This window comes from Sorex araneus, chromosome 4 (genome assembly GCF_027595985.1).
Source record: "Sorex araneus isolate mSorAra2 chromosome 4, mSorAra2.pri, whole genome shotgun sequence".
Taxonomy (NCBI): Eukaryota; Metazoa; Chordata; class Mammalia; order Eulipotyphla; family Soricidae; genus Sorex; species Sorex araneus.
The window spans coordinates 204,885,618-204,906,322 of NC_073305.1; the positions used below are offsets into that span (position 1 = coordinate 204,885,618).

The 20,705-nt window shown below is 57.3% G+C and overlaps 1 protein-coding gene across 2 annotated transcripts; it reads right to left on the minus strand.

Moving 5' to 3' along the window:
- Window positions 1-59: 59 nt before the first annotated feature.
- Window positions 60-20,283, minus strand: FBXL19 (F-box and leucine rich repeat protein 19). Of its 2 annotated transcripts, none has more exons than XM_055136212.1 (11): window positions 19,418-20,283; window positions 18,269-18,469; window positions 16,679-16,822; window positions 16,505-16,591; window positions 16,210-16,428; window positions 15,683-15,715; window positions 13,945-14,456; window positions 4,351-4,514; window positions 4,097-4,258; window positions 593-811; window positions 60-503 (listed from the first exon to the last, which is right to left on the minus strand). In XM_055136212.1, the coding sequence occupies exons 2-11, from the start codon at window positions 18,443-18,445 to the stop codon at window positions 325-327; spliced, it is 1,896 nt and encodes a 631-aa protein (XP_054992187.1). In that variant the 5' UTR covers window positions 18,446-18,469; window positions 19,418-20,283; the 3' UTR covers window positions 60-324. The 2 variants fall into 2 exon arrangements, with proteins under 2 accessions (XP_054992187.1, XP_054992186.1); XM_055136211.1 differs by having other exon boundaries at window positions 15,554-15,715; window positions 19,418-20,281.
- Between the last annotated feature and the right edge of the window lie 422 nt (window positions 20,284-20,705).

Genomic DNA, 20,705 nt, shown 5'->3' on the forward strand with positions numbered 1-20,705 from the left:
ACTCCCAGTATCCTTTCCCCACTTCCCCCCCTCCAACTTGCACCTGACCCCCCCTCCCACCATCCCTTTGGCTCAGCACCCCCCAGTACCTCTGACCCACTCCCCCCAGGGGATGGACAATGAAGCAGGTAGAGGGGGAAGGGGATGGGAAGGAGACCCCCAGAGATATCAGTGCAGGGGGCAGAGAGGGGGGAGGCTGGCTCGAGTCCCTGGGCAGGAACCCCAAGTCATGAGGTGGGTGCCCGGCCTCCTGGCAGGGGTGAAATGAAGGCCTGAGGTCCAGGCTCCGAGGAAGTCCTGGGGGCAGGGGGGGGCACCCAACTACTAGCTGTCCTTGAGAAGCAGCTTCTCCTCGGGGCAGCGGAAGGGGCCGGGGGGCCCAGCGGCTGCCAGTCGGGCACAAGCTTCAGGTGAGAGCTGGCGGCAGGAGCGCAGGTCCAGGCGGCGCAGGCGCGGGCAGCGGCGGAACAGCGGGAGACAGTGGTCCGTGAGGCGGTGGCAACCTGGTGGGACAGCGGGCGCTGCCTGAGAGAGGGCAGGAGTGGGGGGCGGGGCCACGCACGGGTCCGCCATGACCGGACAGCGCGCTTACCGGCAAGATTGAGGTGTACCAGGGTCTCTCGGAGTGGCGAGGTGGGGGCTGTGAGGAGGTGGACGCTGGGGTCCCCGACGTGGGCGCAGTGGCTGAGGTCCAGGGCGCTCAGCTGGGGTGCATGGCGCAGCAGGAGCCGCAGGGAGGCGTCTGTCAGCTCCAGGCCCGCCAGGCGCAGCTCCGCAACCCCCTGCAGCCGACCCCGGCTCTCCGTTTGCCCTGCGCGGGGAGGTTAGACGTTAGCGCCACTGGCTGCCCGAATTCCTCATCACCCCAAGCCTACTCCCCTCCCCAGGGAGCCCCCTTGCCTCTCTGCATAGCCTGTTCCTTCCCAAACATCCCCACGATCCTGGATCCTGTCCACGGCTCACCCCGTCTCCTCAACGAGAACTTCATGTTTCCTTGCGTGGAAACGTGGGCACCCACTGCACCCCTATCCTTTCCTGTGCTCTTCTGTCTTTTTCTTGGAGGTGGGGGTAGTGCTCCAAGCAGTGCTCAGACTTTTTTTCCATTCTCACTGCCTGACATCTGTGTACTTTTCCTCTTCTTCTTGGTACACAATACAGTCACTCATACAAGAAACATCTCTGAGGACGGAGGTTACTTTCTGGTTTTATTTTGTTTTGGGGACAAAATGTTTGAGCCACTTCCAGTGGTCTCAGGAGTCACTTCTGACAGTGGCCTTCTGGGGGACCCTTGTATGGTGATAGCACGGTAGCACTATCGTCCCGTTGTTCATCGATTTGCTTGAGCGGGCACCAGTAACGTCTCCATTGTGAGACTTGTTGTTACTGTTTTTGTCATATCAAAAACATCTTTTTTCTTTGTCTATCCTTAATCTTGAATGTTCCATTTTTTTTTGGGTTTTTTTTTGGGGGGGTCACACCCAGCATGGCACAGGGGTCACTCCTGGCTCATGCACTCAGGAATCACCCCTGGCAGTGCTCAGGGGACCATATGGGATGCTGGGATTTGAACCCCGGTAGGCCGAGTGCAAGGCAAACGCCCTACCCGCTGTGCTATCACTCCAGCCCCCTGTTCCGGTTTTTTTTCCCCAGGCAGCTCTGCCACTCTGATAGGTCAAAGCAGTGACATTTCTGTGGCAGATGGAAAAAGCGCCCCCCCCCACCCCGTGCACGGTGCTGCAGCAGGGTGCAGAGTGAGTCTTCAAATGCTTTGTTTTGGTTTTAAACTAATAAATAAAATAAAATCGACTTTAAAAAATAAACTAAGTGCCTGGGCCCGGGGGGTGTTGGGGGTGGGGGAGAAGGAACCAGCAGCCTGCAACTGAAGGCTCACTGAAGGCCAGAAGCCCACTAACTGGCTGGCTGACCTGAGCGGGAAGCCCCCGCGTCCCTAGGAGGGTGAGTTCAAGTGAACTGCTCGCTCCACGTGGGAGGGAGAACTTAGAAGAGATCTAATGTGGAATCTCAATTTTGCTAAGAAGTTCTCTCGTGGTGGGGCCAGAGTGATAGGACAGCAGGGAGGACTTTTGCCCACACGCAGCCACGCCGGGTCCAACCCCTGGCACCTCCTATGGTTCCCCGTGAGCCCAGAGAGCAGAGCTAGGAGTAAGCCCTAAGCGCCACCAGATGTGGCCCCCAAACAAAACGAACAAGTTCTCCGGTGAAAGCGATGCTGGTGGTCTGAAGCCACAGACCAGGCCACACGTTCCCTCATCAACATTCCCGTTTACAGATGAGCAAACTGATGCTTAAGTCTTTAGGCAATCCAAGCAGAGAGGAACAGAGCCGGGACACCGGACCTGGTTGACCCCCAAGTCCAAAGTCTTACCACACAATCCTACCAGGCCCGAGGCTGGACCCTGGGTAAACTAGAGACCCGATGTTACAATGAAACAAGCCTACAGTATTCTTGTCATTACTGTAGCCTTGGGGACTGCCACACCCAGTGCTACTCAGTACCTATTCCTGGCTCTGTTCACTAGTGACCCCTAGTGGAGCTCAGAGTTACATACATATGCAATGCCCAGGCTCAAACGCTGTGGGCTACGGGCCCAAGGCAGCACACTAGCAAGGCAAGCGCTCTACCACAGAGCTGTCCTCAAAGGACACAAGGACACCCTGCAAAGGGCCTATTTTCTGGGGCGGGGAGGCTAATTCGGGCCACACCTGACAGTGCTCAAGGGCTACTCCTGTGCTCAGGAGCGACCCCTGGCAGTGCTCCAGGGAGGTAGGTGGTAGCTGGGACTTGAACCAGGGTTGTGGCAGCTGCAGCCACACGCAAAGCGTCTTTACCTTCATGCGCTCTCTCTCCCGACCCTAAAAGGGCTTTCTTGGTCTGTTTTTCGTTTTGGGGCCACAACCATTGTTGCTTGGGGGCTGCTCCCCACAGTGCACAGGGGAGAACCACGCAGAGCCAGAGAACCATGTCGGGCTGGGGATTGAACCTGGGGCTCCCGCGTGCACACAGCATGTCTCCAGCTCTGTGAACTCTCTCCCTGGCTCCCTGACTCAGAAGGGCTTTCTGGTTAACTTTTGGCTCATATCTAGCAGTGGTCAGGGATTACTCCTAGCTCAGGGGGCATTCCCAGCAGTGCCAGGAGTCAGACCCATGCATTCTTCATGCGAAACCTGCATTCCAGCTCACTGACCCAACTGAATGTATCTGCATAAAGAAAATTAGGACCAGTCTCAGATCTCAGCATCACCTCGCTTAGAAGGGCCAAAACAGCTTATTCTGCCCAGCACGTTTCAAGGAAAGACACACACACGCACATGGGCACACGCACACATACACCCCTCCCTGATTACAGTCACCACACTATTTCTGTGTCTCCACTGGACTTGGGTTCCACCAGGGTGGGGAACAGGACTGGTTCCAGACCAGTCTATGAGTCTAATAGTAACGCCGATCCTAGCGGGGTACCTGGCCTTAACTTGGGGGGACAGATTGCCAGTCTCCACGTACTTTTTCCCCCAGGCGTCCTCCTCCAACCAAATCTTCATCCCTTCTAAGGTAAGAGGGCCCGGGGGTCTAAACTGCAGCTCAGCCATAGTTTGACTGGGTCCACACATGAATGTTAAAAGAATGTTAACTAACTGCCATCATTTGAAAACCAGATTTTCCACCACAGTTCTGTTTTTGGCTCTTGAGGCCAGGCTGCGCTGACGGGCCACACTGCATGCAACCACGGCCACAGCTGCAGTTCCCCTCTAGAACATTCTCTGAGAGTGCCCACCACACCCAGACTGTCCTCAGCGGTCCTGCTTCTCCCAGAACTCATGTCATCCTCCTGTGATGGCATTTTGCCACATCACCCAGGCTTTCCCGGCTTGCAGGGGCTGTGCCCTCTTCACCGACTCCTCCGACCGCAGGGCCGAGTGTACAGCGGGGACGTGAATGCGCTAGTCACACAGGCCCTACAGACTCAAACCTACGCGTTCCGTCCTTTCTCCAAAGCCCTAACGCCAATGCGAGTTAGGAGAGACTGCGGTCCCCGCCTCGCCCGCCCCATTCTACACGAGCCCACGAAGGTGGCACCTGGTTTGGTATCTGGTGGAGGCAGCAGCAGCTCTCGGAGCTGGGAGTCTTTGACATCCTCAATCCAGCGGAGGTCCAGGAGCCGCAGGGCTGGCAGTGGGGCTGAGCCCAGGGCAGAGACGGAGAGCCAGGAGCAGCCAGAGAGCACCAGCTCCTGCAGGCCTGGGGAGAAGCCACAGAGCTGGTACTAGGGGGATCCCGTCCCGAGCCCGTGGCCCTCCTCACCCTGTTCCCACCTCATCACCCCACCCTACCTTGCAGACGGTTCAGAAGCCACATGAGCTGCTTCTTGGAGACGCCTGTCCAGCTGAGGTCCAGGGCTCGAGGCTGGCGACGAACTACACCACTGAGCATAGGCGGGGTCAGGGACTTTCGCCGGCTCAGGTCCATTCGAGGCCACAGACGCTTGTCATAGCACCTGCCGGCCACAAGGGGAGGACAGAGACCTGAGCACTCGGTTCTCACACGCAGACAATGATCTCCCCGGGGAGTCAGGCAGGGAACAAGAAGCTCCTGGTCCCAGGCCAAGTGCTCTTGAGTCTGGGGCTCAACTCCACCACTGAACTGGATGCAAGACCCTGGGCAAGTCCATTCCTCTCCCCAAGCCTCAGAGGCCTCATTTATAAAATGAAGATAATGAGTGGCTGTGAGATCAAATGAGGTCATTATAGTTTGTGGGCCTTACAGTTTACAAGGAATTTTGCCAAACACACACACACACAAGTACCCTACACGCTCTATTTGATGTAACACCAAAGGCTTATGTCAGCAGCCTCCACCCCAACTGAGGTTTCTCAGATCACGCTGGCTAAGTTACACGGGCACTTCTCAACTTCTCCTCCATTAATCTCTGCCCTGAATACACATGGCCCCACCGTTTTATACGCATTTTGTTTGGTGGTGGCTGGGGATCAAATGCAGGATTCATGCACGCAAAGCATGTGCTTTCTCACTGATCCACATGCCCAGCCCCCGCATCATCTTGAAGTGGTCCCTGGCCACACGTGGGGGGACCACGTCGTATCTCATGCCAGAGATGTGAGCCAAGATCAGCTGTAAGGCAAGTGCCTTAGTCCCTTATCATCTCTCTGACTTCCTATTCTGGCTTTTGTTTTAGGGTCTCCCAAGCAGTGCTGAGCCAAAGGACACTAGACCTCAAACTGGGGGTGCTCTGGAGGCCAAGTGTGCTGCTTGGGGTCGAATTCAGGGCTCTATGCATACAGTCCAGCTCTCTGAACTATCTCTCCGGCCCATATCGCCCCATCTTAAAGGCCAGCTGCCCAAGGTTTGACCACAGCCCTGTTCTGTTCTCTTGTTTCTGCACCAGGGGCTACTCCTGGCTTATAGCTGCGATCCCTCAGGGGATGCAAAGCACGCGCTCGAGCTGGCTGAACGTTCTCTCTTCAGCTCTCGCTTTCGTTTCCGGGCCATACCCGGCAATGCTCAGGCAGGGGTTACACCTGGCTCTGCACTGAGAAATTACTCCTGGTGGTTCTCCAGGACCGTATGGAGTGCTGGGGATCAAACCGGGGTCAGCCACAAGCAAGGCAAGCACCCTCCCCGCGGTCCTATTGCTCCAGCCCGTTTTCTCTTTGTGATGACTCTGTCCCTCCAACTAGAATGGAGCTACGCCTCGCACAGGTGCACAGGGCGCTGCGCATTTACTGAATGGCTGAGCAGCCTTATCAGTGCAACAGTCGAAGTCCTGCATTTGCTCCTTCAGCGTTTCTGGGTTTCTGCAGGGCTTTACTTTCCAGCACCCTCGTTAGAGCAGTGATTCCCAAACCCCAGTGGCGGCACCTGGCTGCAATTTCGTAAGTCTAGTCTGTTCTATTTATTAGGAGTAATCAATTGAGATAAAAAACGGTACTGTTTTCTAGAGCAAAGAGGAAGTCACTCATTTATTCTTCTGCGCTCTGGGTCACGCCCAGCAGTGCTCAGGGGTCAAGCCCAGTGGAGCCTGGGAGACCGCGCAGGACAAAGGGTCAAACCCATGGCTCCCACAGGCAAAGCACATGGTGCGGCCCTGTGAGCCACCCCCCCCCCCCGTGTGTGTGTGTGTGTGTGTGTGTGTGTGTGTGTGTGTGTGTGTCTTCTCTCTCTCTCTCTCTCTAAAATCACATTCTGCAGACAGGAGATAACACAGAACTGGGGTTTGCGAATCACTGCTCTAACCTAGGGTGCTGGATCTTCAGAATAGGGAGTAGTGGGGGGCAGGGTAAACAAGAGCACCCTGGTACCCCCTGGCTGCTTCTGACACAGTGCATCTCGCAGGTGATCCTCTGGTTTAAAGATGCTTTCTTAAACAGGAGTAAGTACTACAGAAGGTCAAATACAATAGCAACCCATGGGGAGACTATTTTGAAACCTGAGAGACGGGTAAGTTATGTGTCTGTGCGACTTCAAACCAGGGCTACTCAGAGCCCCTCTGTGGCATTTCAGGGACTGCTGAAGGCACCGGCGCTTCACTCAACTTTATCCACCTGCCACTGCCAACTCCTCAAACACCACTTCCCCCCCTTCTGGCATTCCAGTCTCGCCCTCTCTTGGGGTCTTTTTTCTTTTTTCTTATTTTTGGACCACACCTAGTGATGTTCAGGGGTTACTCGGCTCTGCGCTCAGGGATTACTCTTGGTAGTGCTCAAGGGACCATATGGGATGACGGGGATTGACTAGAGGTTGGCTACATGCAAAGAAAGCACCCTACCCATTGTACTTCTCCAGCCCCATTATTTTTCCTTTTGGAGGGGCCCACAGAGTGTTGCTCAGGGCTTACTCCCAGCTCTGTGCTCAGGGGTCACTCCTGATGGCACTTGGGGAACCATATGCAAAGCTGGGAATCAAACTGAGGCCGGCAGCAAGTCACCTAAACTATCTCTTCAGCCCATTCTGGGTCCTTCTTAATCAACAAATCTTTTCTAAGTCTCTCCAATTCTAAAAAGGGGGAAAAAAAAACCTACCATAATCTACTGTCAGCTCAGCTACAGGCCCTATCTCCTGCCACCTTTCCCTATCTACTCAATGAAATTCTGCTCCATTCCAAACTATCTCCTCACAGGTGGAAGCGACAGTCCAGAGGGTGGGGCATTTGCCTTGCACAGATGACCAGGTTTGATCCCCAGCATCCCATTTGGTCCCTAGAGCACCACCAGGAGTAATTCCTGAGTGCAGAACCAGGAGTAAGCCCCAAGTATTGTCGGGTGTGGTCCCTTAACCAAACGACAACCTATCTCACCACCAAAACAATTTTTTTGTTAAGAAGTTATTTGGGTCACACCAGGCACATCCTCCTGGGCAGTGCCAGGGATCAACCTGGGAATCCTGGATGCAAAGCATTGCTCAGCCCCACTGAGATATCTCTCCAGCCCTCACCCCCAATTTTTTTTTAAATAAAAATCATGAAAAAATAAACAGAAGCCAGAGACATAGTGTAGCAGACGAGACAATTGCATTGCATGCAGCGCACCTCAGTTCAATCCCCAGCACCACACACAATCCGCAGGCACCAGCCGGAGTGATTTCCAAGCAAGGCAGCATGGCCCCCAAACAAAAACAAGCAAGCAAACAAAAATCTGTCAACTCAGACCCAATTTTGAGTCTTAACTCCAATATTGCTGCCACCAACAAGAAGCCTTCCGTGGCCACCCTGCTAGACAGGAAGCCTCCCTTTCCAACTGCTCCTGGATCGTGCTCCTCGAGAGACCACCGGCCAACCTCCAAGCGTACAATGCTGTGTGGCCCCACCCAGCCCAGACCTTCCGAGGCTCAGCTCAGCTCCAGGGCCAGACAGTGCTAGGGTTAAGGTGCCCTGCCCTGCATGAGGTAACCGCATCTGATTCCTGGCCTCGAAGAGTCCTCTGAGCATCACCAGACACAGCCCTGGAGGCCCCAGCACCGTGCAGGGCCTGAGCACGAGCACTGAACTGCAGGCCTAGTTGGGGGAGAATCCTAAGGGAAGTGCCCGGGGTTCCTGAGAACCACTGGGATGGCCCCTGTCCCCCCAATCATGGACAAAGCTCCGCACCAGTGACTCCTGTCCCAAGACTTAACCTTTGCCTGTTCATGGCTGAATTGTGTGTCCATCTGCCACTGGGTGGTCAAGGCACCGGGTTTAAACCTCAGACTTGGAAACAGAGAGAGTGTTCAGTCTGACTGAGTGCATACTCTGCATGCAGAGCCCACGTGGGCCCCTGAGCACCACCAGGAGCAATTCTTGAGCAGAGACAAGAGGAGCCCCTGAGCCCCCCCAGGTATGGCTCCCAAACCAAAAAGAGACAAAGCCTAACAAAGCTCGGAGTGGCTGCCAACAGTCAGCCAGGCCTTACTGTCTCCACTGGGCACAGAGCAACACGGACTGATCCGCAGAACCAAGGCCGAAAGAGACGTCACAGCCCATGGGAGGAAAAGAACAGAGGCCTCCCGAGGAGATAATGCCTGGCTGGAGACCGAGGAATTGTATCAAGGGGAGCAGAGGGGAGGCAGCGGGCGTGCATTCCAGATGGGGAGGAACCAGGTCCAGGCACAGAGAGAAATCGGAGAGCTCTGAGAATCTCAGGCAGCAGGAACAAAAGGCGATTCATCATCCCATCAAATAACGAGAATAATGATGATGGTGACCACAGCACTAATAACTGGTGTTTATTGAAGGCTTACTGTGTGCCAGCAACAACAGTTCCTTACGTTACGCACTTAACCTCCCAACACCCCAAGGAGGTGAATACTGTCATTACACACCTCTTTTTAAGGAATTAGGAAATTTAGGCCCAGAGAGGTTAAGGAATCCCCCCTCTCCCCCAGGGCCACATTTGGTGGTGCTCAGTGGCTACCCCCAGCTTAGTGTTCAAGGGGGGCCCTGTAGTTCCAGGGATCGAACCAGGGCTCCGGCATGCAAAACATGCATTCGTCTTCTCCTCCAACCAGACACTTCAAGAGGGAGGCTGGGAGATAGCTCCAATGGTCAGAGCAGATGCTTTGCAAGCATGAGGCCAAGACTCACTCCCCAAGACCACACGGTCCCCCAGGCACCAGAGGGAGCGTCTCTCAAGCGGCACTGCACAGGGAGTAGCCCCTGAGCATCACCAGACATGACCCCAAAACAAATTTAGAAAAACAAAGGTAAGAAACTCAGTCAAGGCCCTACATGTGCTAAGTGAAGCTGAGCCAAGGACTTGCACCTAGCTGGTCTGGCCGGAGAGCCTGAGTGCTAAGTGGAGAAGTGACAGGGGAGGCCCTGGGGTGCCATGTCAGAGAGGGCCAGATGCCAGGCTGGCCTGATGTGGTCAGAGCCTGGAGGAGAGCAGCGTGAGTGGCAAAGGTCTGTATCTCAGTTCTGCCAGAAGGGAACTAAAGGCACGTCACTGGTCTACAGCAGACCTCTGCCACACAAGATGCGGTGTCAAAGGTTTGCGGCACGGGAGAAAGGAGGCAGCAACGGGGCGCTTGGTATACCCCAAAGTCTAACAAGATTGTGGAAGGCCCCGTGAGGAAGACCCTGGAAAGGGTCTGTATTTGGAGGGAGGGGATTGGGTTGGGTTTTGGGGTCATGTCCAGTGGTGTTCAGGGGACTGACATGGTGCCAGAGGTTGAAGCAGGAGTCAGCCACATGCAAGGTCGATGTCTTCATCCCTGTACTATGTCTCAGGCCCCTGGGAAGGATTGAAGCTATGGAATGACATTAAAGCTAGAGGCAGGAATAACTCTTAAGAGGCCAAGGCATGCCCTCATCTAGGGGAGAGCTTGAGGTCCAAGCTCACTAACTCATTCACTTTCTCCTTCACTCCAGCCACCCTGGGCCCAGTCATCAACCTACTGAATCCACCTCCAAAATCTGTAATGTCCACCCAAAACCAATCTGCTGAGGGAGCCACTAGGGACACAGACAGTCCAAACCACCGCCTGCAAAGAGTCCACAGCCTCCGAGGCTCCAGCCAAAGCCCACTGTCCACTACAGTCCCATCTCCAGGCCTAGCTGGCCTTTAGCCTATATCCTAGTGCTACGTCCTAGTGCTTTCCTTGCCCTCTTAGCCACGTCCTCCAAAGTCCTGACACTCCAACTCAGCTCCTCCAAATCACTTCTCCTCACCCCTATCTCCTTACTCTTGGTTAGTTACTTCACCTCCGGGTGCCTAGAGAACAGGGAAGCCACCAGACAGGAAAGCCTGCAACCTCCTGCTTTCCTACCTACAAATCTCTCCAGCTCCACCCTCCCAGCCTTTCTGCACTCCATCCTGATTTCCTCACTGTCACTCATTCGACAAGTGGCTGTAGTACCAACCGCATGCCAGGTGTCACCTTAGAAATCAGAGGCCTCACCGCAAAGGGACCAATGGCCTCCCCTGGAGGTAATGTCCTCAGCTCTGTGTGACCTGACTTTAGCCCCTCCTGCAGCACAGCCAAGGTACTAAGGCCTCCTTGTAGCAAATGCAATTGACACTCTGGCCTCTCATCTCCATGACCTCCTACCAACACCCAGGACGTTCCCATTCTTTAACTCTCCCATCTTTCCTTTCTTTCAACCTGGGTGAGCACTGCCAGAAACTTCTTGGATTCACATGGTTGAGTTTGAAGCTTTGGGCACTGAGCCTTCAGTAACCTTTCACTGTTGTCAATTTTTTTCATGATCTCCACATTCAGTTAGTCAAGTGAGCCAAGGTTAAGACCACAGCTTGCGAAGCTAGACTTTAGGGCATACTTCTCCCCTAAAACTCTTTATCTCACTCGCAAATGTGGATGTCCCGTCTTCGGCCCTCCTCCTTCAAGCTGAGGTCAAAAGCTCCCATCAGACTGGACATTCCGTTATCCGGTCTGCTAGCTCTTCTTTAACTGGCCTACCCGACAAAGGTGAGCCCTTTCCCACTCAGTGGAAAGTCACCCTGTGCGCCCCCCACCCAAGACATTCGGGTACCAGATTCAAATCATGCTGCTGCTTGAACAAGTTCTCACCCCGCGTCTCTCCTCCCCACTCCCCTCTGCCTGTGTGCTCCTGACTGTTCTCACTGTGCCTCCCAGACGACTCTCAGACTTCTCACCAAAACCACCTTGTACTAAACGCTTTTGCCAAGAATCAGTTCCTCGAACCTTCCCAGCAAGGAATTGCAGTGAACCCGGCGAAGACTGAGACCCTGAGAGGGAAAGTGCCCCACGCGCTGGAAATCACACCGCACTCTCTCCATCCGCCTCCAGGCTGCCGCCGCTGCTGCTCACAATGGTTGGCCTTGATAGAGGCCTCAGCAAACATTTCCTCAATTAATACATGAAGCAGGGCTGGGAATCCCCAGCAACTGCTGTAACTATTTGCTTCAATGTTGCAGGTTGACTGGGAGCTCAAGGCCACAGATCTAAGTCCTATGACAGTGCTTCTCAAGTGCAGGGGACCGTGCCAGTCTCCTCGTGCCAGTCTCCACGGGTGAAATGCACTGAGTGAAAAGTTAATGCTGCTGCACATAGGGCACACCTAGTTCAAGTATATGGACTATAATAAACATATAAATATTGGCATACAACCGGGGCGGGGGGGAGGCACACTTGGTGATGCTCCGGGAATCACATGTGGTGCCCGTAAGGAATGCGGGTCGGCTACGTGCAAGGCGGGCGCCCTACCCACTGCACCATGTCTCCAGCGGTGGGGATTTTTCTCTTTCTTTGTGGTGCTGGGGATTGGCTTGTACAAGACAAGACGCACAAACACTCCTTCTGTTGGGGGACCGCCGCCAGGGACTCCGGGACTCCCAGTGGTCCAGACCCACGGTGCGGTGACGGGGTGGAGCCTGGCTTCCCGCACGCAGCGCTCCGGCCTGTCGGGCTAACCCTGAACGTTATTGGAAATAGGAATTTTTATTTCTGCCTTTCTGGGCCACAAAATAGTTGTTCTACTCTCACAGGTCTGGAGTTGTCTTAAACAATTAAAAAAGAAGCTGAAAACCGCTCTTCTAAGCATGTCCTGCAAATAAGTATTCGTAACTGATTGCAGTTAGGACACGGTAGTTTCTCTCTCAGGTTCTGACCTCAGTTCCTACCTACGGAAACCATGAAAGCTGGCTGGAGAGGTAACTCAAAGGACTGCAGTGTATGTTTTGATTTCGATGTTTTTTTCTTTTTTGGTATTCTTTCTTGAGGGGGAGGGGTCTCACCCAGCGGTGCTCAGGGCTTAGTCCTGGCTCTGCACCCAGGGATCTCCCTTGGCAGTGCTCAGAGGACCATATAAGTGTCAGGGACTGAACTCATATCGGCAAGTGCCTTACTTGCTGTACGATCTCACTGGCCCCTGCAGTGTATGGGGTTGCGTGTGCAAGGCCCAGGTTGATCCCTGGCACCACTGGGGATAGCCCAAAAGAACAAACACCAAAAAAAGCCAGGGCTATGGTTATCTTGGTTCTACAGGTGAAGAAACTAAGAAACTAAGGTACCTGCTCTTAAGAAAATGGTCAACAGGGCCGGAGCGATAGCACAGTGGGTAGGGCGTTTGCCTTGCATGCGGCTGACATGGGTTCGATCCCCGGCATCCCATATGGTCCCCCAGGCACTGCCAGGAGCAATTCCTGAGTGCAGAGCCAGGAGTGGCCCCCGAGCATTGCTGGGTGTGACCCAAAAAGCAAAAAAAAAAAAAAAAGAAAAAAAAAATGGCCAACAGCACGATGTGATCAGGCAATGAAGGACTTCCCCTCCAGAGTGCTGGGGGGGGTATCCCCACCCCCACCGCCAGAGGGGAACTAGAGCCCACACCAGAGTTCACAAGGAAGAAGACAGACACCTGGCATTTGAGTTCAGTCGCCAAGGTGCACTGTGACGCCCCACGTCCCTCGTGCCCTCAGGGCAGCCATCACAGAGAACAGATCCTTCGGCTCCAGACCATTTACCAGCACACTCTACCTGCGCAAGAGCCGAACTGGCTGACCGACCAAAGCATTCTGAGGCCCTGCACTGCCCGTTTCTGGGCACACATGCAGGAAGGACAGATAAGTGATGGGAACATAGAAAGGAATGAAGGAAGGCTCGTCCACGTACGCGCTGTACCCTCTAAAGAGAACAAAGTGCCACAGAGCTTGACGGCAGAGGGGAGGAGTCGGTCACGAGGCAGGAGAGAGAGGAAGAGCGGGGAGGGTGACTGGCACCTGTGAGCAGATAAGGTTCTGGACACCCCAGGGAGATCGAGAACAGGCAGAGGATGCGGACAGTGGTCCCAGGGCGTGAACCAGTCATCCGAAAACTCTGGCTGGCCTCAGGATCCTCGGAGAGGCCAGGGTGTCTCTCAAAGGGCTTTCTGAGGGCTGGAGCAATAGCACAGCGGGTAGGGCGTTTGCCTTGCAAGCGGCTGACCCAGGTTCAATTCCCAGCATCCCATATGGTCCCCTGAGCACCGCCAGGAGTAATTCCTGAGTGTATTGAGCCAGGAGTAACCCTATGCATTGCTGGGTGTGACCCAAAAAACCAAAAAGAAAAAGAAAAGGGGCTTTCCGAGGCCTTGAGAGGACCAGAGTTAAGGGTGTCAGGAGTAAAGAAAGTCGAGATGACAGCTGGACAGCCAGCACTATGCACTACGCTCGGCCCTGGCTAAACACTCATCAATGCTAGTTACTGAAGCCAGAGGCCAACAATCAAAGTTCTGGTTCGGCTGCTTCCCCTCACGTGACCTTGACCCCAGTTTCATCCACACAAAGCAGTAACAGTCCCCACCTCACAAAACTATTATGAGGATGAAACAGGACTGGATGTGATCGACAGAGAAATCCTGCGATCCCCTATCATGTCCGTGCGAGGGAGGTCGCAGGGACACAAGAATGAGGGCAGAAAGATCACACAGCAAACAAGGAGTACTGAGCCTCAGCACCAGGCCCATCCGGGCCACTCACCAGCGGCTCCAAGTCCGGCAGACTCGCATGCAAATGCACAGCTCTCGGGGGCTGAGGTGCTGGAAGACACGGAGCCAGGCGGCACGGGGCAGGGGGTGGTCGGATCCAGCGGCCAGTGGCAACGTGTCAGGCTCCGGGCTTCGAGGTGGGGGCCGGACCACATGCCGCTCCAGCTGTGGGGGCCGGGGCGGTGGGGCAGGGCCCAGGGGCCAGCTGAGGAGGGGCCCCCCACTGCCGGGGCGCACAGCCCGCCGCCCCCCTCGGTTCTCCTTCTCGCCTGAGCTGCCCCGGGCCGGCCGGCGCCCGTTCCGGGCCTCCCCAGGGGCTTCATCCTCACTCAGCGAGGTGCCTGATGAGTCAGAATCAGAGTCGGAGTCTGAGGAGGACGAAGAGGTGTCGGGCACCCGCTCCAGCAGCTGGCACATCCGCTTGAAACGTTCAAGCTTCTCCCTCTGCGGCGATGGGGTCGGCACGGCCGGGCCCTCCGCGGAGGCCAAAGGTGGCTTTGGTTTCTGCAGGGAGACAAGCGAGGTTGCTCTCGAGGTCTGGCCGGTGTGCACCCACCCTGCCGCCCCCCCCCCAGGAGTGGTCAGGGATGAAGAGCCCAGGGGAGAGCCCTGACTTCCAGTACTGGCCGTGCTCCGGGGGGGAAGGGAACTGAGGCCACGCCATGGCCTGCTCTGAAACCGTTTCCTCAGCTGCCACGTGAAGGTGCCACAGAATTAAAAGCCACGCGGGTTTCGTAGTGTCTGAATTTCCAAAAGCGCCGAGGCGTGAAGATTTTGAAATCTAGTTTTGAGTACTGGCTTGGCAGTCAACTGCGTGTGACCAGAGGAAGCCCGCGCCTTGTCATCTACCACACGGGACACTGGACAAGATGGGGCTAGTGTGAGGAAGCGTGACCTTGGGACAGCGGGGGTAACCCCCTGGCGCTAGGCAAGGGTCTCCCCTACGCAATGCCCCCTCACAGACTCCACGCTTAGGGCCAGGGGCAACTTGCATGACTTGTTCTTTTCAAACCTGAAGGAACAGGCTCAGAGATTAAGGCCCAAGGTTACAGATAGTAAAAGGGTAAAGGCAGGGTTTGAACACAGACCCTAATGAACGGTGCCAGTGCTAAATGACACCGGAATTCTAGCTTTGCTGTGTGACCTTGGGCAAGTCTTATAACCTCTCTGGGCCTAGTTTTCCTTGAAGCTGGGTATGTTTTAGTTTATAAAGCTCCTTTATCATCATTAGATTGAAGCGACTCTGTGGGGTAGGTGCGGGAGGCCAGCGGTACCATCTCCATTTCGTGGCTGAGGAAACGAAGGCTCAGAGCAGCTGGCTTGCCAGCGCCACCAGGGAATAATCGGAACACAGCTGTTCTCCCTTTGAAGGTTGGTAAAGATGAGGCAAACGGGTCAGATGAGTTCAAGGGTTCGTGGGACATCAGGGACTCCTGTCCTGGCCCCAGCCCCCTCTCCCCGCTACTCTCCCAGGGATTCAAACACCCCTCGTGGCCAAGTGGGGTTTGGGCAGGCCAAGGTGAGCAGGAAGGTAATCTGTCTCTGGGTGGAGGGTGGGGCAAGGGAGGGTGGAAGGGGGAGGGAGGAGGTCCCCGGCACACCTCCCAGTTCTCGGGAGGGAGCCCAGGGTGGCAGGACGAGAAAGCCTGGCTTGGATTCAGAACCCTGGGGGGCAGAAGGCCTGGGCCGCCTGGGTCCGATCCTCGGAGGAGGCAGGCATCTCCACCCACCTTCTTCAGGTGCCTTTCCCGGCCTCCTTTCACCTACCAGGGTAAGAGGAAGACACGAGGAACGGAGAGACCCCATTAGCCCCTCATCCACAAAACTAAGATCCATGCACTCGTCTCAAGACTACAAATCCCAGAAGCCCCCATCTCAGGGAGAACTCTGAGCATGCTCACCTTGCAACCAGCGTCTTGGCTCACTGAGCATGCTCTCATCTCCTTTTCCTTCCCCCTCAGGCCCTTTCCAGCCCCTCCTTCCTCTTCTGTGGCAGCTACCAAGAGCATGCTCTCTCCCTCCTCCCTAATGCACCCAGGGCTGCCAAAGCTCCCCTGGCCAGCGCTAGCTGCCCTCACCTGTGCCTCTCCCTTCACAGTGAACATGCTCCATCCTCCCCCTCCCCCCCAACCCAGTACCATATCTCCCTGGGGGAAAATCCTAGGAGCACAGCCTGCCAGGCCCACCCTCCCCCACCCCAAACTACAGCTCCCAGAATCCCTCGGGCTGGACCTAGTGAGCATGCTCCCCGGCTCACCTTTTTTCTTGGGGTAGGGGGCTCATTCCCTGCCTCCCTCTCTTTTCTTTTGGGGGGCCCAGGCACGTCCTCTGAGGGGGGCCCAGCAGGTAGGGGGCCCTTACGCCTGGGCGGGGGTGGTGGAAGCGGAGGCTCCTCCGTCAGCTTCCATCCACTCCCCAGGCTGGCGCCCTCCTCGCCGTTGTCAGCCCTGCGGCGGCCTGGTCCCTCACCTGAATCCTGGGAAGATGGAAGCTGGGGGTGAGGCCCTGTACCACTCCCCGACCCCGGGCCCGTCCTTAAGCTCTGCCCCTACCTTGCTGGTCCGGCCTTCCTGGGTACAGCGAGGGCATTCCCAGCAATTGGGGATCTCCGCATTGATGACACCCTCAGCCTTCCCCATCTGTGGGCAGAGGGCAGGGGGTGGGTGGAGGGCAGCGGTCCCAAGTGAGCTGCCCCACTCCCGACGCCAGGATCCCCGGCCCATCACCTTCAGGCAGCCGGGGTGGACGATCTCGTTGCAGATTGTACACTCCATGAGGCTCAAGCCAAATTTCTCTTCCTCTCCCTCCACTGTGTCCTCCTTCCCAGCCTCCCCACACAAGAGACACACAGCTGTGTGTGGGAGCACGGGCTGTGGGGAAGAGTGGAATCAGGGACCCTAAAGCAAGCACGGGGCAAAGACCCTTCCTTCTGGGCATCCTGACCAGCTAATGAATGAGCTTAGGAATTCAGGGTCTGAGGCCGGAGCCACAACAGCGCAATGGCTGGGGTGCTTGCCTGGCACACAGCTGACCCAGGTTCGATCCCCCAGGCCCCCAATAACAATGTGATCCAACCTAACCCTCCAGGAGCCATCTCTGAGGCAGAGCCAGGAGTAAGTTCAAGCACTGCTGGGTGTGGCCCAAAAACAAATAAACAAAAGAAACCATAGGCACAGTTGAGTCAAATCCTGAACTGTGTGATTTTTTGGCAGTATGACCTTAGACCTCGGGTTTAGCCTTTGTGTCTCTGCCCATATGGAAACTGGTGCAGAGAAATTTTTCCTTGTAGAACCTTGCAGGGAGGAGAAGGCAGGAGGTGGGCATTTGATACACAGTTATCACTGCTGCAATTTTTGTAGCCAGATCCAGGGCCTCCTTGACCCTGAAAGCTGGCTTGGGGAGAGAACCTAAGCAAATGTGACAATGATAGACAGAGAGCTGGAGCTGATGGTGCAAATTGTTTAGGGGTAATTCTTGGTCACTCAACAGGCGACCGGGGCTGCTCCAGACCCCACAGAGTTCAGTTTTGGCAAGATCTTGGGAACACCAGGGCAGCTGGCTAGTACTAAGGAGAGCAGGCTTGTGAGACAATGTGACTTTGGGAAAGGTAAATCCTGAGTAGCAAGCTGGGAGGCTGAATGTTCTAAGTAAGGACCAAGGAAGAATGTTCTAGAGCAAGGGAAGAAGAAACAGGAAAGCCAGGTTAAGGACTGGGGGAAAGGGGAAGGAAAGGGAGACGGTGGGTGCAGAGACCCGCCAGGAAAGCATGGCTGGTGGGGGCAAGGCGCTGCTGCACCCAGGCTGCCCAGAGCGCCTGGAAGCTGGGAAGAAACCTTCATGGGTGCAGGAGCTGCGGGGGCCTTCCAGGGCCACCTTTGTATCTCTGCCATTGTTTCAACTTTACAGCTCCGCAAAGGAAACATTCTACAGACAGGGTCCAAGGAGGTTCCAAGTGATTTGCTCAAGGTCACACAAAGGATAAACCTAGCCTCAAATCCCGGGGTCTACTGCAGGGATGAGGGAGAGGTCCGAGGCGGGGAATATCCTGTCACAGCCGCCAGCTCCGAGGAGGACCCCTACACCGGATACTTGTAGCCCCGGCGGTCCTGTGCCTCTGAAGACTAAGATTCAGAAGGGGGGTGGGAGAAGCAAAAACTGTGCACCCCAAACTGTGGACGAGACTGGTGGATGTTCTCACGAGCCAGGGGGCGAGTGAGGAAAGGTAGCGCTCCAGCACCATAGGGGGCCACCCGGAGAAGCATTTGGGCCAGCTGGGGAGGGCTGCTCAGCTCCAGGGGGCGGGTGGGGGGACTCACGGCAGTGCACTGCCGGAGCAGGCACGACTGCTTCATGCGCCCGGGCCCCCCGAACTTCTTCATGTCTCGGCAGAAGTGGCAGTCCCCGCACTCAGTTCGCACACAGGCCCGGCAGCGGCGGCAGCGGGTTCGGCGTCGGCGCGCTCCGGCCCCCGGCCCCCGGCTGCTCGACGACATTGGGGGCGTCAGCAACGCCGAGGGCTGTGGGTGAATGGGGATAGGGTCAGTGAGCCCCCCGGGGCTCTGGCCTGGGAGACTCCGGGCAGTCCGCCCCCCCCCAGCTCCCCTCTACTCCCAGCCAGCCACAGCTTGCCGACCCATCCAAGAAGAGAAGATGCAGGGAGGTCACCCCTCCAGCCAGAGGGGCACCCCCTCCCACCTGGTCCCCTGGCCTCCATCAGGGAGACACAGGGGCCGGCATCCTCCCACGGACACCCCCAGCCAAGCTTCTTGTCCCAGAGTTAGGGGATCCCGAGTCTCCCCATCATCCGCACTCTGTGCACCCCAAAAGCCCCAGGCTTCTCCCCAACATACCCACAGATCCCTGGGGTCACCAGCCCTAACCCCTTCTCCTACACCACTACCACCCGGTCTCTCTGGCCCCCAAACCTAGATCTGCTGCTCAGGTGCAAGGCGCGTCCTGCCTCCCCGGAGTCTCGGGACAACTGCCCAGCCTCCCAGAGTCCCTGGATTCGAGAATCCGGCTTGACACGCCACACACCTCCAGGTGGGCAGTCCAGCCCACCCCGCCCTCCAGTCCCCAGGCTGCCTTCCACCCCTAATGGTCCGAGTCCCCAGGGCTGCCCTTCCCAGGGAAACCAGATCCTCCAAGATCCCATAGACTCCGCGGGCCTGGAGGGGCTTACCCCAGTGGCCCCCTCTGCAGGGACTTCCAGACCCCTCAAGCGCTCCAGGGGAGGGGCCTGGAGGGCGGCGACTGCGGGCCGGGACGGGGGTCTGCGAGGGGAAGCGGGGTGTAGGAAGGAAGGCCGGCTCCCCGGGGCGCAGAGGTAACAGGAAGGCGGGCCGGGGATGGGAGTTCGAGCCCCGGGAGGGTGAGGCTGGGGGCGGGGAAGGGAGGCGAGGCCGGGCCGAGGATGAATGGGAGTGGGAGCTGCCCGGGGCTGGGGCCGAGCCGCAGGAACCCACCTCACACGTGTCCCGGGAGCCATCTCTCCCTTCTCGGCAGCTCCCGGCGGGTCGGCGGCCATCGGCGGCGGGGGGGCCGGGCGGCGCGGGGCGCGGAACGCTCAGAACGCCGGGGTCCACGGCCCCCCGAGGGCGCTCGGCCCCTCCCTCCGGCGGAGGCCGGGACGGCGGCGAGTGGAGATGGGGGGCGCCGGGGGCGAGGCCCTCCCACGGGCTACGGCGCGGCCCTTCCAGGGGGAGGTCCTGCTCTGGGGGGCTCAGTCCCTCAGCCCCCCCAGGCCACCGGGGGCTCCTCGGGCGCAGGGTGCTTAGCTTCTGCCCGGGCCCCACTCCGTCAGGGGTCCGAGTCCCAGCTCCCCTCCCCCCACCCCGCCTCTCCCCGGACCTTTAACTGGCCCCTACTCGGCCCCCCACAGTCCAGGGGTCCAGGGCCAGGCCCGGACCCCCCACCGTTTCCGGGGTTCAAGCCCCGCCCACCGCCGGTTCCCGGGGAGGGGGGGGTCCCTGTAACCTGCCCCCCTCCCCTGGGCCCGCCCCTGGACTGCGGCCCCCTGCCCTACGCCTACAGGGCGAGAAGAGGGGGGTGAAGGAAGCTGCTCCGGCCCCGCCCCCCCGCCCGCGCGCGCCCCCGCCCTCTCCCCCTCCCCCCAGCGCGCGACCCTTCGGAGAGAGGGATTTAAATAAAATTTGAATAAACCCCCTTCCTCAGGCAGGAGGGTGGAAGGAAAGGATGGAAGGGGGCAGGGAAAGGGGGAGGGGGCAATTAGGGTGCCTCAGCCCCCCTGGTCCCCCGGCCCCGCGCTGCTCCGGCCCGGGGCCCTGGCCGCCTCTCTCATCCCTCCTGATCTCCTTCCTCCTTCCTCCTCTCTTCCCCCTCCCCTCCCTCCTCCTTCCCTCCTCCTCCTCCTCTTTACTCCCTCCTTCTCCCAGAGGAACCCCGCCCCCTGCCCCCACCTTCCCCACCACCTCCACTTTCTAGGACGGGCACGCGCAGGGCACGGCGGAAGCCGTAGTCCTGTGGACGCTGATGCTACCGTGGAAACAATGGGACGCTGAGGAGAGCGGGGACTACAAACAAGATGGCGGAGGGCGTGCCGCGCCGGGAGCGGGGCATGCCGGGAGTCGTAGTCCCGTGCCCCGAGGCTCCCCGTTGCCGAGCATAGAGGAGCGGGAACGGTGACTACAAACAAGATGGCCCTCTCCCTCGACCCGACCTCCTTCCCAGGCACTCACACGCCCTCCTGTCCACAACCCTCCGCGTGTGTGGTACCTGACGGGAGTCGCAGTC